Source organism: Magallana gigas, chromosome 2 (assembly GCF_963853765.1).
Source record: "Magallana gigas chromosome 2, xbMagGiga1.1, whole genome shotgun sequence".
NCBI classification, from domain to species: Eukaryota; Metazoa; Mollusca; class Bivalvia; order Ostreida; family Ostreidae; genus Magallana; species Magallana gigas.
This window is the reverse complement of record NC_088854.1, coordinates 22,676,734-22,691,880: the sequence shown is the minus strand read 5'-3', so window position 1 is coordinate 22,691,880 and position 15,147 is coordinate 22,676,734. Positions and strand designations below refer to the sequence as shown.

Sequence of the window (15,147 nt, the reverse complement as noted above, 5' to 3'; positions counted from 1 at the left end):
GAACTATAAACTGTGTATGCATACTCTCTCTCTCTCTCTCTCTCTCTCTCTCTCTCTCTCTCTCTCTCTCTCTCTCTCTCTCTCTCTCTCTCTCTCTCTCTCTCTTATAGTAACTGTTTCTTTTTATTTTTTAGACGATATCGGATTATGCTTTTCATCTTATGTTAACAGGAGTTATCGTTAAATTTTAGCTTAATATTAATTTTACCGATAATTATGAGAAGTTTAACGACAGTTAATTAAAAGAAATTTAACATCATACATCGGTAATTATAAATGTTTACTTGGAGAAAACCGTCCAGGGTAATTGCTGTAATTAGGTGGATAGTTAATGACTACATTTGTTCTCTTTTATCTTGAATTTTGTACTCTCAATTAAGTTCTCATCATTACCAATTGCAGGTATATAAATCCGGGTAAAACTTTTATACCAATCATAACACCCGGAGATGGCAGCCAAGGAAAATAGAGGTATGTTGTTTAATCGGGTTTTAATTAAATAGAATAAGATATCCATAACTCATATGAGTATAAATGTATATATATTTATGTTTTATAAAACTTTGATGATAGTTCTACTGCTTGTTATCATAAGTTGTTACGAAATATACGGATCATTTTTGACAAACTGAAAGGTTTCTTAATTAATTGGCATTATTATAGAGTCACCAATCTTTTACCTTACATTAGCATGACACTGGAATGATAGAGATTGTCATGATTGTAGAGTATTTTAGAATAGGGGTAACGGCCGTTTTCTCTCGAAATGCACAATACTATATTCTTCATAAGTCCACAGAAAGTGATCGACCATTGATCAGAGTCTATCAGTAATTATCGTCCATAATCAATTTAACGATAGCGATCGTTTAAATGTGTATGTATCTTTACATGTAACAGCAATTTTCTATGACATGTTACTGATTACTTTAACCATTTTAAAAAGAAAGCAAAAATCTCACAAAAAAGGTTAAGAGTAAGTCACATCAATGGTTTTGTGGTATCAAAAAGTATTTTTAATTTTAAATACTAAAAAATAAATACTTTTAAATGTAGGAAAATGGAAATCCTGATATTTGACATAACGTACAAATATTTTTCGACCAAAGGATTCCCGTTCGTTAAATGTATACTAATTGCCTGGGGCCAAAATTCAAGACACCTAAAATAAAATGATGACAAAATTTATATAAGATATTGACATATCAAAAATTTCCCTTCAGTTTTATAGCTCTAAAGCTATTACATGAATTGACTGGGAGTTTTTCCCCTTTTTTTGGGGGGGGGGGGGGGGGGATGGTACTAAGTCCTAATTTCGGTTATAAATATTACCTTCTGAGTTCAATAAATTGAGGTTGGCGAACCCATATATATTTTTTAAAGGCCCTGATGTGTTATTCTCCAAATACAGATTATTTATTATTTGACGTTCAAGATTTCGTATAAAAATAAATACTATTAAAAAAATAATATAAAAAGATAGGAAATAAGTTCCTATTAGTAAGACGCATCTAGAATTCAGACACATTCAATGAGTGAAGAAAGATTGTAAAGGTTATTTATCAAAACTTGTGACAAAAGAAAAAAAAATGTACCAACATTATACAGTGATGACACTGCTAAATGGACTATTTCATTGGTGTAGTACAAAATACGTTTAACATACATGTATGCTATCGAACCCAAAAAAAGTTTGAAATCATAAAATATAGGTCACACCCATATTAAGACATCAAGTATAGGGAACATTATTTCACCATAGATTCATTGTAAGCGCACGTGCATACTTATACTTGTATACTTAGTCTAGTATCTGTTTATGGATGCATCGTATAATCAGTTGAAATATTAATTGCTTTAAATTTGCAATTACTAAAAAAAAAATAATTATATCACTGTAACAGTTACATGTCGTATGTTGATCTATAAAAAATTAAAATTTAGACTAGTGAAATCGGTCGCACTACCTCTAAAAACGGTATATCGAATAACCAAAATCCGCGGCAATCACCGGAATCCCACTAAAATCTAAAGATTGTTTTTCATATGTACAAATTGTGTAAATCTTGACAACTATTAAATGTTGTCTTGCGGGCCATCCAAATATCCTTTTCTATAAAAACATGGCAGACAAAAGTGTATAAAACATTATATTTTTATGTCATTTGAGTAGAAAATTCCAATTTCAAAATAAAAATAAAATGCCATATGAAAATTGCAACCTATGTCCTCATAAGGCAATTTTAAGATTTGAGAAATTTTAAGCCGATCAGGTATTTTTTTAATGAAATCTGAAATGAATTGGTGCTTATATATAATTAATTCAAAGTTTATTTGATGTTTTTGGTTTATATAAGGAATCATTCTTTGAGTATTATGAGGTGATAATTTTGGTCAGGGCGTGATCAAATCCAATAAAGCGCGAAGGGCTTTATGATAGATTTGATCACGCCCCGACCGAAATTTACACCTCATAATATTCAAAGAATGATTCCTTATTACTTATATTTATATTATTTTAAGCCATCGTACGATAAGCTATAAATAAGCAAACCCCGCTGGCGCCTCAATTTGGCGTCATTTGTATTATGGGTTTTATAGTACAAAATCGATAGTTATCACAGGCAAAGACACTGGGAAATGTAAAAATAAAAAATAAATAAAAGTATTCATGTTCACAACATCATAGATTTCATGTTCTTCAAAAATCTTCAAATACAAGCGATGATTGATCTCCGATTTTTTTTAATGCCAGTGAAATTCTTTGCAATCTAATTTTATTCTTCACCCTTTCTTAAAATGTGAAATACATGTAGCGTACCAATCAGTTTGTAAACTTTATAGATTAAGTGATGCTTATAATGTGGTTACTTTTAAATGAGAGAGAGAGAGCTATAAATTATTTTACTTATCAAAAAATGCCAAAACTTATATGATTTCACGTTTACAGAAACCGCTCACACAACACATGATTCATGACTATTTATCAAACACTATTTGTGCTTTTAATTAGTCTTTAGCTTCGTAGCATTTTCATTTAATACATTTTTATCGGTAGTTAATGGGCTGGCATATTCATTTTTCAAAAGCATTTTATTGCCTAAGTTTAAACATGTATGACGTTTATAAACAAAAATGATGAGGTCTTCAACTCTCCCAGAATTTTTTTGAGAGAATAATGACAATTAAAAGCCTGACAATATATATCGACAAAATCTGTTAAATATACATCAATGAAGTATATAAACGTCCTTTTGATCTTTACACACCCCAGACAACCATATCCCTCTTGTGTATATACACAAGGTTTGGCGTGAGACATTGTTATTTACAGTCTATTGTCTGAAAAGCCATATATGAAACTAAGACATGTTAGGATTATCATGTTTATGGGGCGTCTTTTAGCCACAATGAATAGTAATAAACCACTATCAACCACAATTATATAACTATATAAGTGTGATAAATATTGTTTAAAAGGTATAAATTTAAATACTGTATAAAATTATATATACCTCATCTTTTGGACGGCATGTTACAGAATTAATGCCTTTCAATTATGAACATACCATATGTGTAGAGTCAAAATGTAGTTTACGGTGTGTTTAAATAAACGGAATATTTCAATTATTGTTATAATTTGATATATACATGTATCACATAATTATATATTTGCATTTATATATTATACAAAATTTAAAATCTAAACCTGTAACTTTAGATACAGATTTACCGAAACAGCTCTGTAGATTTAGATAGACTGGTTAAGCAAAAATGTAAGCAGGCACGTATTATTTTATTTTCATATTAATTTTTTACATCCTTCAAAAAAAGTGGGGGGGGGGGTCAACTCCACGATAATTCAAATGTAAATGTTAATTTTAAGACATTACTTGCTGCGAGAAAAAGTTGTGGGGACAGGCCCCCCTGCCCCGCCCCCCGGCCCGACCCTCCCCCGCAAGTCGGGTGTGCCCAGTGAATGCAGTTTGAACCTGAGTAGGGTTAGAATTTAGAGTAGGGTTTATTTTCAGTCTCTCCCCCGCTAGTCGGGTGTGCCCAGTGAATGCAGTTTGAACCTGAGTAAGGTTAGAATTAAGAGTAGGGTTAATTTTCAGGCTCATTCCTCCCCCGCCAGTCGGGTGTGCCCAGTGAATGCAGTTTGAACCTGAGTAGGGTTAGGATTTAGAGTAGGGTTAATTTTCAGGCTCATTCCTCCCCCGCCAGTCGGGTGTGCCCAGTGAATGCAGTTTGAACCTGAGAAGGGTTAGGATTTAGAGTAGGGTTAATTTTCAGGCTCATTCCTCCCCTGCATGTCGGGTGAGCCGTTAGAATTTAGAGTAGGGTTAATTTTCAGGCTCATTCCTCCCCCGCCAGTCGGGTGTGCCCAGTGAATGCAGTTTGAACCTGAGTAGGGTTAGGATTTAGAGTAGGGTTAATTTTCAGGCTCATTCCTCCCCTGCAAGTTGGGTGTGCCCAGTGAATGCAGTTTGAACCTGAGTAGGGTTAGAATTTAGAATAGGGTTAATTTTCAGGCTCATTCCTCCCCCGCCAGTCGGGTGTGCCCAGTGAATGCTGTTTGAACATGAGTAGGGTTAGAATTTAGAGTAGGGTTAACTTTCAGCCCCCTGCAAGTCTGGTGTGCCCATTGAATGCAGTTTGAACCTGAGTAGGGTTAGAATTAAGAGTAGTGTTAATTTTCAGGCTCATTCCTCCCCCCCCCCCGTCGGGTGTGTCTAGTGAATGCAGTTTGAACCCGAGTAGGGTTAGGATTTAGAGTACGGTTAATTTTCAGGCACATTCTTCCCCGCCAGTCGGTGTGTCGTGTGAATGCAGTTTGAACCTGAGTAGGGTTAGAATTAAGAGAAGGGTTAATTTTCAGGCTCATTCCTCCCCCCCCCCCCCCCCAGTCGGATGTGTCTAGTGAATGCAGTTTGAACCCGAGTAGGGTAGGATTTAGAGTACGGTTAATTTTCAGGCTCATTCCTCCCCCGCCAGACGGGTGTGCCCAGTGAATGCAGTTTGAACCGAAGTAGGGTTAGTATTTAGAGTAGGGTTTATTTTCAGGCTCATTCCCCCCCCCCCCCGCCAGTCGGATGTGCCCAGTGAATGCAGTTTGAACCTGAGTAGGGTTAGAATTTAGAGTAGGGTTAATTTTCAAGCTCATTCCTCCCCCGCCAGTCGGGTGTGCCCAGTGAATGCAGTTTGAACCTGAGTAGGGTTAGGATTTAGAGTAGGGTTAATTTTCAGGCTCATTCCTCCCCCGCAAGTCGGGTGTGCCCAGTGAATGCAGTTTGAACCTGAGTAGGGTTAGAATTAAGAGTAGGGTTAATTTTCAGGCTCATTCCTCCCCCGCAAGTCGGGTGTGCCCAGTGAATGCAGTTTGAACCTGAGTAGGGTTAGGATTTAGAGTAGGGTTAATTTTCAGGCTCATTCCTCCCCCGCCAGTCGGGTGTGCCCAGTGAATGCAGTTTGAACCTGAGTAGGGTTAGAATTTAGAGTAGGGTTAACTTTCAGGCTCATTCCTCCCCCGCCAGTCGGGTGTGCCCAGTGAATGCTGTTTGAACATGAGTAGGGTTAGAATTTAGAGTAGGGTTAACTTTCAGCCCTCTGCAAGTCTGGTGTGCCCATTGAATGCAGTTTGAACCTGAGTAGGGTTAGAATTAAGAGTAGTGTTAATTTTCAGGCTCATTCCTCCCCCCCCCCGTCGGGTGTGTCTAGTGAATGCAGTTTGAACCCGATTAGGGTTAGGATTTAGAGTACGGTTAATTTTCAGGCACATTCTTCCCCGCCAGTCGGTGTGTCGTGTGAAAGCAGTTTGAACCTGAGTAGGGTTAGAATTAAGAGAAGGGTTAATTTTCAGGCTCATTCCTCCCCCCCCCCCCCCAGTCGGGTGTGTCTAGTGAATGCAGTTTGAACCCGAGTAGGGTAGGATTTAGAGTACGGTTCATTTTCAGGCTCATTCCTCCTCCGCCAGTCGGGTGTGCCCAGTGAATGCAGTTCTAACCTGAGTAGGGTTAAAATTTAGAGTAGGGTTAATTTTCAGACTCATTCCTCCCCTGCATGTCGGGTGAGCCCAGTGAATGCAGTTTGAACCTGAGTAGGGTTAGACTTTTATAGTAGGGTTAATTTTCAGGTTCATTCCTCCCCCGCCAGTCGGGTGTGCCCAGTGAATGCAGTTTGAACCAGAGTAGGGTTAGAATTTAGAGTAGGGTTAATTTTCAGGCTCATTCCTCCCCCGCCAGTCGGGTGTGCCCAGTGAATGCAGTTTGAACCTGAGTAGGGTTAGGATTTAGAGTAGGGTTAATTTTCAGGCTCATTCCTCCCCCGCCAGACGGGTGTGCCCAGTGAATGCAGTTTGAACCGAAGTAGGGTTAGTATTTAGAGTAGGGTTAATTTTCAGGCTCATTCCTCCCCCGCCAGTCGGGTGTGCCCAGTGAATGCAGTTTGAACCTGAGTAGGGTTAGAATTTAGAGTAGGGTTAATTTTCAAGCTCATTTCTCCCCCGCCAGTCGGGTGTGCCCAGTAAATGCAGTTTGAACCTGAGTAGGGTTAGGATTTTGAGTTGGGTTAATTTTCAGGCTCATTCCTCCCCCGCAATTCGGGTGTGCCCAGTGAATGCAGTTTGAACCTGAGTAGGGTTAGAATTAAGAGTAGTGTTAATTTTCAGGCTCATTCCTCCCCCGCCAGTCGGGTGTGCCCAGTGAATGCTGTTTGAACATGAGTAGGGTTAGAATTTAGAGTAGGGTTAACTTTCAGCCCCCTGCAAGTCTGGTGTGCCCATTGAATGCAGTTTGAACCTGAGTAGGGTTAGAATTAAGAGTAGTGTTAATTTTCAGGCTCATTCCTCCCCCCCCCCCCCCCCCGTCGGGTGTGTCTAGTGAATGCAGTTTGAACCCGAGTAGGGTTAGGATTTAGAGTACGGTTAATTTTCAGGCACATTCTTCCCCGCCAGTCGGTGTGTCGTGTGAATGCAGTTTGAACCTGAGTAGGGTTAGAATTAAGAGAAGGGTTAATTTTCAGGCTCATTCCTTCCCCCCCCCCCCAGTCGGATGTGTCTAGTGAATGCAGTTTGAACCCGAGTAGGGTAGGATTTAGAGTACGGTTAATTTTCAGGCTCATTCCTCCCCCGCCAGACGGGTGTGCCCAGTGAATGCAGTTTGAACCGAAGTAGGGTTAGTATTTAGAGTAGGGTTTATTTTCAGGCTCATTCCCCCCCCGCCAGTCGGGTGTGCCCAGTGAATGCAGTTTGAACCTGAGTAGGGTTAGAATTTAGAGTAGGGTTAATTTTCAAGCTCATTCCTCCCCCGCCAGTCGGGTGTGCCCAGTGAATGCAGTTTGAACCTGAGTAGGGTTAGGATTTAGAGTAGGGTTAATTTTCAGGCTCATTCCTCCCCCGCAAGTCGGGTGTGCCCAGTGAATGCAGTTTGAACCTGAGTAGGGTTAGAATTAAGAGTAGGGTTAATTTTCAGGCTCATTCCTCCCCCGCAAGTCGGGTGTGCCCAGTGAATGCAGTTTGAACCTGAGTAGGGTTAGGATTTAGAGTAGGGTTAATTTTCAGGCTCATTCCTCCCCCGCCAGTCGGGTGTGCCCAGTGAATGCAGTTTGAACCTGAGTAGGGTTAGAATTTAGAGTAGGGTTAACTTTCAGGCTCATTCCTCCCCCGCCAGTCGGGTGTGCCCAGTGAATGCTGTTTGAACATGAGTAGGGTTAGAATTTAGAGTAAGGTTAACTTTCAGCCCTCTGCAAGTCTGGTGTGCCCATTGAATGCAGTTTGAACCTGAGTAGGGTTAGAATTAAGAGTAGTGTTAATTTTTAGGCTCATTCTTCCCCCCCCCCCCGTCGGGTGTGTCTAGTGAATGCAGTTTGAACCCGATTAGGGTTAGGATTTAGAGTACGGTTAATTTTCAGGCACATTCTTCCCCGCCAGTCGGTGTGTCGTGTGAAAGCAGTTTGAACCTGAGTAGGGTTAGAATTAAGAGAAGGGTTAATTTTCAGGCTCATTCCTCCCCCCCCCCCCCCAGTCGGGTGTGTCTAGTGAATGCAGTTTGAACCCGAGTAGGGTAGGATTTAGAGTACGGTTCATTTTCAGGCTCATTCCTCCTCCGCCAGTCGGGTGTGCCCAGTGAATGCAGTTCTAACCTGAGTAGGGTTAAAATTTAGAGTAGGGTTAATTTTCAGACTCATTCCTCCCCTGCATGTCGGGTGAGCCCAGTGAATGCAGTTTGAACCTGAGTAGGGTTAGACTTTTATAGTAGGGTTAATTTTCAGGTTCATTCCTCCCCCGCCAGTCGGGTGTGCCCAGTGAATGCAGTTTGAACCAGAGTAGGGTTAGAATTTAGAGTAGGGTTAATTTTCAGGCTCATTCCTCCCCCGCCAGTCGGGTGTGCCCAGTGAATGCAGTTTGAACCTGAGTAGGGTTAGGATTTAGAGTAGGGTTAATTTTCAGGCTCATTCCTCCCCCGCCAGACGGGTGTGCCCAGTGAATGCAGTTTGAACCGAAGTAGGGTTAGTATTTAGAGTAGGGTTAATTTTCAGGCTCATTCCTCCCCCGCCAGTCGGGTGTGCCCAGTGAATGCAGTTTGAACCTGAGTAGGGTTAGAATTTAGAGTAGGGTTAATTTTCAAGCTCATTTCTCCCCCGCCAGTCGGGTGTGCCCAGTAAATGCAGTTTGAACCTGAGTAGGGTTAGGATTTTGAGTTGGGTTAATTTTCAGGCTCATTCCTCCCCCGCAAGTCGGGTGTGCCCAGTGAATGCAGTTTGAACCTGAGTAGGGTTAGAATTAAGAGTAGTGTTAATTTTCAGGCTCATTCCTCCCCCGCCAGTCGGGTGTGCCCAGTGAATGCTGTTTGAACCTGAGTAGGGTTAGAATTTAGAGTAGGGTTAACTTTCAGCCCCCTGCAAGTCTGGTGTGCCCATTGAATGCAGTTTGAACCTGAGTAGGGTTAGAATTAAGAGTAGGGTTAATTTTCAGGCTCATTTCCCCCCCCCCCCAGTCGGGTGTGTCTAGTGAATGCAGTTTGAACCCGAGTAGGGTTAGGATTTAGAGTACGGTTAATTTTCAGGCACATTCTTCCCTGCCAGTCGGTGTGTCGTGTGAATGCAGTTTGAACTTGAGTAGGGTTAGAATTAAGAGTAGGGTTAATTTTCAGGCTCATTCCTTCCCCCCCCCCCCCCAGTCGGGTGTGTCTAGTGAATGCAGTTTGAACCTGAGTAGGGTTAGAATTTAGAGTAGGGTTCATTTTCAGACTCATTCCTCCCCCGCCAGTCGGGTGTGTCCAGTGAATGCAGTTTGAACCTGAGTAGGGTTAGGATTTAGAGTAGGGTTAATTTTCAGGCACATTCTTCCCCGCCAGTCGGTGTGTCGTGTGAATGCAGTTTGAACCTGAGTAGGGTTAGAATTAAGAGAAGGGTTAATTTTCAGGCTCATTCCTTCCCCCCCCCCCCCCCCACCCAGTCGGGTGTGTCTAGTGAATGCAGTTTGAACCCGAGTAGGGTAGGATTTAGAGTACGGTTAATTTTCAGGCACATTCTTCCCCGCCAGTCGGTGTGTCGTGTGAATGCAGTTCTAACCTGAGTAGGGTTAGAATTTAGAGTAGGGTTAATTTTCAGGCTCATTCTTCCCCCGCCAGTCGGGTGTGCCCAGTGAATGCTGTTTGAACCTTAGTAGGGTTAGAATTTAGAGTAGGGTTAACTTTCAGCCCCCTGCAAGTCTGGTGTGCCCATTGAATGCAGTTTGAACCTGAGTAGGGTTAGAATTAAGAGTAGGGTTAATTTTCAGGCTCATTCCTCCCCCCCCCCCCCCAGTCGGGTGTGTCTAGTGAATGCAGTTTAAACCCGAGTAGGGTTAGGATTTAGAGTACGGTTAATTTTCAGGCACATTCTTCCCCGCCAGTCGGGTGTGTCGTGTGAATGCAGTTTGAACCTGAGTAGGGTTAGAATTAAGAGTAGGGTTAATTTTCAGGCTCATTCCCCCCCCCCCCCCCAGTCGGGTGTGTCTAGTGAATGCAGTTTGAACCTGAGTAGGGTTAGAATTTAGAGTAGGGTTCATTTTCAGACTCATTCCTCCCCCGCAAGTCGGGTGTGTCCAGTGAATGCAGTTTGAACCTGAGTAGGGTTAGTATTTAGAGTAGGGTTAATTTTCAGGCACATTCTTCCCCGCCAGTCGGTGTGTCGTGTGAATGCAGTTCTAACCTGAGTAGGGTTAGAATTTAGAGTAGGGTTAATTTTCAGGCTCATTCTTCCTCCGCCAGTCGGGTGTGCCCAGTGAATGCAGTTTGAACCTTAGTAGGGTTAAAATTTAGAGTAGGGTTGGTTTTCAGGCTCATTCCTCCCCCGCAAGTGTGCCCAGTGGATGCAGTTTGAACTTGAGTAGGGTTAGGATTTAGAGTAGGGTTAATTTTTAGGCTCATTTCTCCCCCACCAGTCGGGTGTGCCCAGTGAATGCAGCTTGAACCTGAGTAGGGTTAGAATTCAGTGTAGGGTTAATTTTCAGGCTCATTCCTCCCCTGCATGTCGGGCGAGCCCAGTGAATGCAGTTTGAACCTGAGTATAGTTAGAATTTAGAGTAGGGTTGGTTTTCAGGCTCATTCCTCACCCGCAAGTGTGCCCAGTGGATGCAGTTTGAACTTGAGTAGGGTTAGGATTTAGAGTAGGGTTAATTTTTAGGCTCATTTCTCCCCCACCAGTCGGGTGTGCCCAGTGAATGCAGTTTGAACCTGAGTAGGGTTAAAATTCAGAGAAGGGTTAATTTTCAGGCTCATTCCTTCCCCCCCCCCCCCCCCCCCCAGTCGGGTGTGTCTAGTGAATGCAGTTTGAACCCGAGTAGGGTAGGATTTAGAGTACGGTTAATTTTCAGGCACATTCTTCCCCGCCAGTCGGTGTGTCGTGTGAATGCAGTTCTAACCTGAGTAGGGTTAGAATTTAGAGTAGGGTTAATTTTCAGGCTCATTCTTCCCCCGCCAGTCGGGTGTGCCCAGTGAATGCAGTTTGAACCTGAGTAGGGTTAAAATTTAGAGTAGGGTTGGTTTTCAGGCTCATTCCTCCCCCGCAAGTGTGCCCAGTGGATGCAGTTTGAACTTGAGTAGGGTTAGGATTTAGAGTAGGGTTAATTTTTAGGCTCATTTCTCCCCCACCAGTCGGGTGTGCCCAGTGAATGCAGCTTGAACCTGAGTAGGGTTAGAATTCAGAGTAGGGTTAATTTTCAGGCTCATTCCTCCCCTGCATGTCGGGCGAGCCCAGTGAATGCAGTTTGAACCTGAGTAGAGTTAGAATTTAGAGTAGGGTTGGTTTTCAGGCTCATTCCTCCCCCGCAAGTGTGCCCAGTGGATGCAGTTTGAACTTGAGTAGGGTTAGGATTTAGAGTAGGGTTAATTTTTAGGCTCATTTCTCCCCCACCAGTCGGGTGTGCCCAGTGAATGCAGTTTGAACCTGAGTAGGGTTAAAATTCAGAGTAGGGTTAATTTTCAAGCTCATTCCTCCCCTGCAAGTCAGGTGTGCCCAGTGAATGCAGTTTGAACCTGAGTAGGGTTAGAATTTAGAGTAGGGTTGATTTTCAGGCTCATTCCTCCCCCGCAAGTCGGGTGTGCCCAGTGAATGCAGTTTGAACCTGAGTAGGGTTAGGTTTTAGAGAAGGGTTAATTTTCAGGCTCATTCCTCCCCCGCAAGTCGGGTGTGCCCAGTGAATGTAGTTTGAACCTGAGTAGGGTTAAAATTTAGAGTAGGGTTAATTTTCAGGCTCATTCCTCCCCCGCAAGTCGGGTGTGCCCAGTGAATGCAGTTTGAACCTGAGTAGGGTTAGGTTTTAGAGTAGGGTTAATTTTCAGGCTCATTCCTCCCCCGCCAGTCGGGTGTGCCCAGTGAATGCAGTTTGAACCTGAGTAGGGTTAGAATTAAGAGTAGTGTTAATTGTCAGGCTCATACCTCCCCCGCTAGTCGGGTGTGCCCAGTGTATGCGGTTTGAACCTGTGTAGGGTTGGGGTTTATAGTACGTAAAAAAAAATTGTTCGGTATGCTCTAAATTCAAACTGAGCAGATATTTTTGAGTAAAGAATACGAGTATCAAACCAACTGTCGACTGATTTTATGGATAAATAGCTACTGAAATGAATCATTGTTACCCACAGACTAATATTTTTTTCTACAATGATGGCTGCCCGATGAAATCTGAACATGTCTGAGTATATGACTTTGTGCGCTTCACCTCAAAACCTTATTTTGTTTGCTTTTTTAGCTTGAGGTAGTTATATCTTTCTCTAACAAATTAATAAATTGATCTTAAAAAGGTAAAAAAAAATTAAGTAAGTATAAGTATTAAATACGTCTTCAATTAGAATTTAAGTCTGGCGTCATAATGATTATTTCGTGTAGTCCATGATTTTCATTATTTTTTCGCAGGTTTCTTGACAATCTTTAAACGTGAGATTTCAATCATTCAATATTTCAATCCTGTCAGATTTTAGCTAGAAATAACAATACTTTTCTGTAAGAAATAGAGGGAATCACACGATGTAAATATTAGATACTGACAGACTTAAGCCTCACTCACACCTGGTGAATTTTGATCGTGCTTGTGCCACGGGTTCTGCCTGTCGTGGCTCCCGTCGCTGATCGTAGCGTTAAAAATCGCGTTGAAGTGATTGAGAGTGCAACGTAAGACCAACAGATATTCGAAGCACGGGTCGTATGTGTCACGTAAATGTGTCGCAATGTGCGGTGCCCATTGCAAGTATTGAGCTCCAAACTGCAGCGTACGTGAAAACCATGGTTGATTGTTGTGCATGTCCACAACCAACGAGCGTGCTTACGGGACGTGTACGTCCTTCCAAAAGCGTATCTCGCAAGATTTTCATTAAAATCCGACCGTAGACCCCACGTAGAAGTACAAACGACCAGTTGTGACTAAGGCTTAACATGTTTTTTACTTTCTTTTTAGCTTCTGGTCGTTATTCTACATTCAGCATGTTTGCGCTGGACATTTTGAAGGAATTCTATCACATCAATGGATTCCCTACAAAGAGCGAGAGGACAAAGATCTGTGAGATCATCGGCGAGACGGAGAAACGAGTCCAGGTAATTATTCTAAAAACAAACTAGAAATTTACTAATGTTATTTTAAGGGTTGAACACATTTCAAAATCACAAGTTTGTGATCTCAATATACAATACACGTATATTGTTTATTGTTTATTTTGTCTAAATATCGATTGTCAGCGAATTTTTCTATAGAAATACTGACTAAGCAATCATAACATTATACAAAATCCTGTTTTAATTATATTTTATTAATTTAAAAGTTATATCATTCAGAAATGAAATAACAAATTCAATCCAGTTTTAAACACATTGATTTGATTTAGCATATTAAACAATACTCTTTCAGAAATGTTGAAGTTTCTCTTTAGTCTTGAAATTTAGTCTTTATGTATATAAAGTCATTTCAAAGTAAACTGCCGTGCAGAAATTACTAGATTGAAAATAACTTTTCTTATTTGAACAGCGAAGATATAAAAATATAAAGCACAGTAAAAAGAAGCGTTAATACTGAACATTGCAGAATAGTTTCTAGTTTTTTTTTTAAATTTAAAAAGCCATCTTTTATTTGTCATTGTGACAGAATTGCTTCCTTCTGAATATATGAACTGAAAACATGTGGTGTTGATTGTGGGTGTAATATATAACCTACAAATAAATAAAGATACATTGATAGTTTATTTTATCCTCATTGTGAGGGTCCTTTCCCAATGTCGGAAGAGAGGGAGGGTAAAAGTGACTGTATATCATCTCTTTGTCAACGCGAAACCATGTTAATCGGGTATTCCTGTTGCAATGTTTATGTTGTAATGGAATGAAATGTAATGTTTACTTAAAATTTAAGTACTACGTTATTTCAGAATTGGTTCAAAGGACAAAGAAAGGTTGACCGGAGGCGAGACAGAGAAGTGGCAAAGGGGGACACTTCCGAATTTTTGGTGGAGCTAGAGAAAACTCAGTCTGTCTTCCAGCTGTGCAAAACCTCCCAGAAACGTATGCGAGATCTAGAAGAGGCAGAGCTACAAGGCAACGGTACTTTAAACGAGGGACCACTCCACACCGTCCGGGAAACTCTGCGTGTTCTTAAGAAGGAACCCCGTTTGACCCCCTCTGTATGGCCTCACCCTTCTCTGGCCTTTAGTGTCCCGACATTTGACCCGGTTCCATATGGATTCCCCGCACTGACTTCAGCTTTACCCATGTCCATGACAGCCAGCAAGACTCCCAAGAAAGATGTTTCTTTTATCCCCACACTTACAGAGTCTTCTAGCGTCAAGAACAGTCTGAGGATCAAGAATCCGTTCGAAGAGGATCCCACCCCCACGAAGAAGAGGCGGAAGTTGTCTAATGACGTCACACGTTTTGTTCACTCCGTAGACACTGTGATGGAGGACATCCTTAACGGGACATCGCCTCTTCTTCCTCGCATTGACAGCTTCCTGTGGGGAACGGACGGACCCAGATTCATGTGAAGTCATTTTCCTGGAAACAAGACAAATTGAGTGTGCTCTGTTGTTCTACTTTGTGAAATTGTGTTCTGTTGTTGTTGCTTGGCGAAATTGTGCTTTCCAGTGCTGCAACGTAAGCTGTAGTGCCTGAATAAGAACTGTGGTTGTGTATAGCTGCTTTTTTGAATTTATGAATGTTTCTTGATGATGAAAATAAAAGAAGTGATTAAAATCTATATAGTACATATTATGATTTTTGTGTTTTATCTTCTATATGGCCATGGCTGAGGTTTAAAATGTAATTATAGCATTTTGTTTCAACTGATATCAATTCATAACGATGAGCCTTGATTAAGAGGACTGGTTGGTCATGGGCATGTTTATACTATGTACATATTCATTTCCTAAATATGAAGATCTATGTGTACAGATGAAGAAAAACGTTAAAATTAAAGCTCATATAATTAACCCATATTAATTCTTTTCTTCACACAAAATATACTTTATTGTTGAATGCAACATATTTGAAATCTGAGGGGTAAAATATCTTTCAGACCTTCTTGAAAAATTTAATGGATCCGCCCATTAAATAACATATATAGTCAGTTCATCATTGTTTGAACTTTAAGATAACAGACCCAGGGGTTAAAGTGTACTGCAAAAGTACCAA

At 41.3% G+C, this 15,147-nt stretch overlaps 1 protein-coding gene across 1 annotated transcript; it reads left to right on the top strand.

Moving 5' to 3' along the window:
* Positions 1–324: 324 nt before the first annotated feature.
* LOC105338917 (homeobox protein ceh-32) lies at positions 325–14,641 on the top strand. The gene is made up of 3 exons (XM_011444228.4): positions 325–471; positions 12,932–13,068; positions 13,890–14,641. Exons 1-3 carry the CDS (start codon positions 450–452, stop codon positions 14,499–14,501), a joined length of 771 nt encoding a protein of 256 aa, XP_011442530.3. The 5' UTR covers positions 325–449; the 3' UTR covers positions 14,502–14,641.
* Positions 14,642–15,147: the final 506 nt, after the last annotated feature.

Bases quoted from the DNA above. Each gene is read 5' to 3' on its own strand.
- LOC105338917 (XM_011444228.4), top strand. From the start codon at position 450: ATGGCAGCCAAGGAAAATAGAG. The intron at 472-12,931 runs GTATGTTGTTTA...CTTTCTTTTTAG, and splicing joins GGCAGCCAAGGAAAATAGAG to CTTCTGGTCGTTATTCTACA. The intron at 13,069-13,889 runs GTAATTATTCTA...ACGTTATTTCAG, and splicing joins AGACGGAGAAACGAGTCCAG to AATTGGTTCAAAGGACAAAG.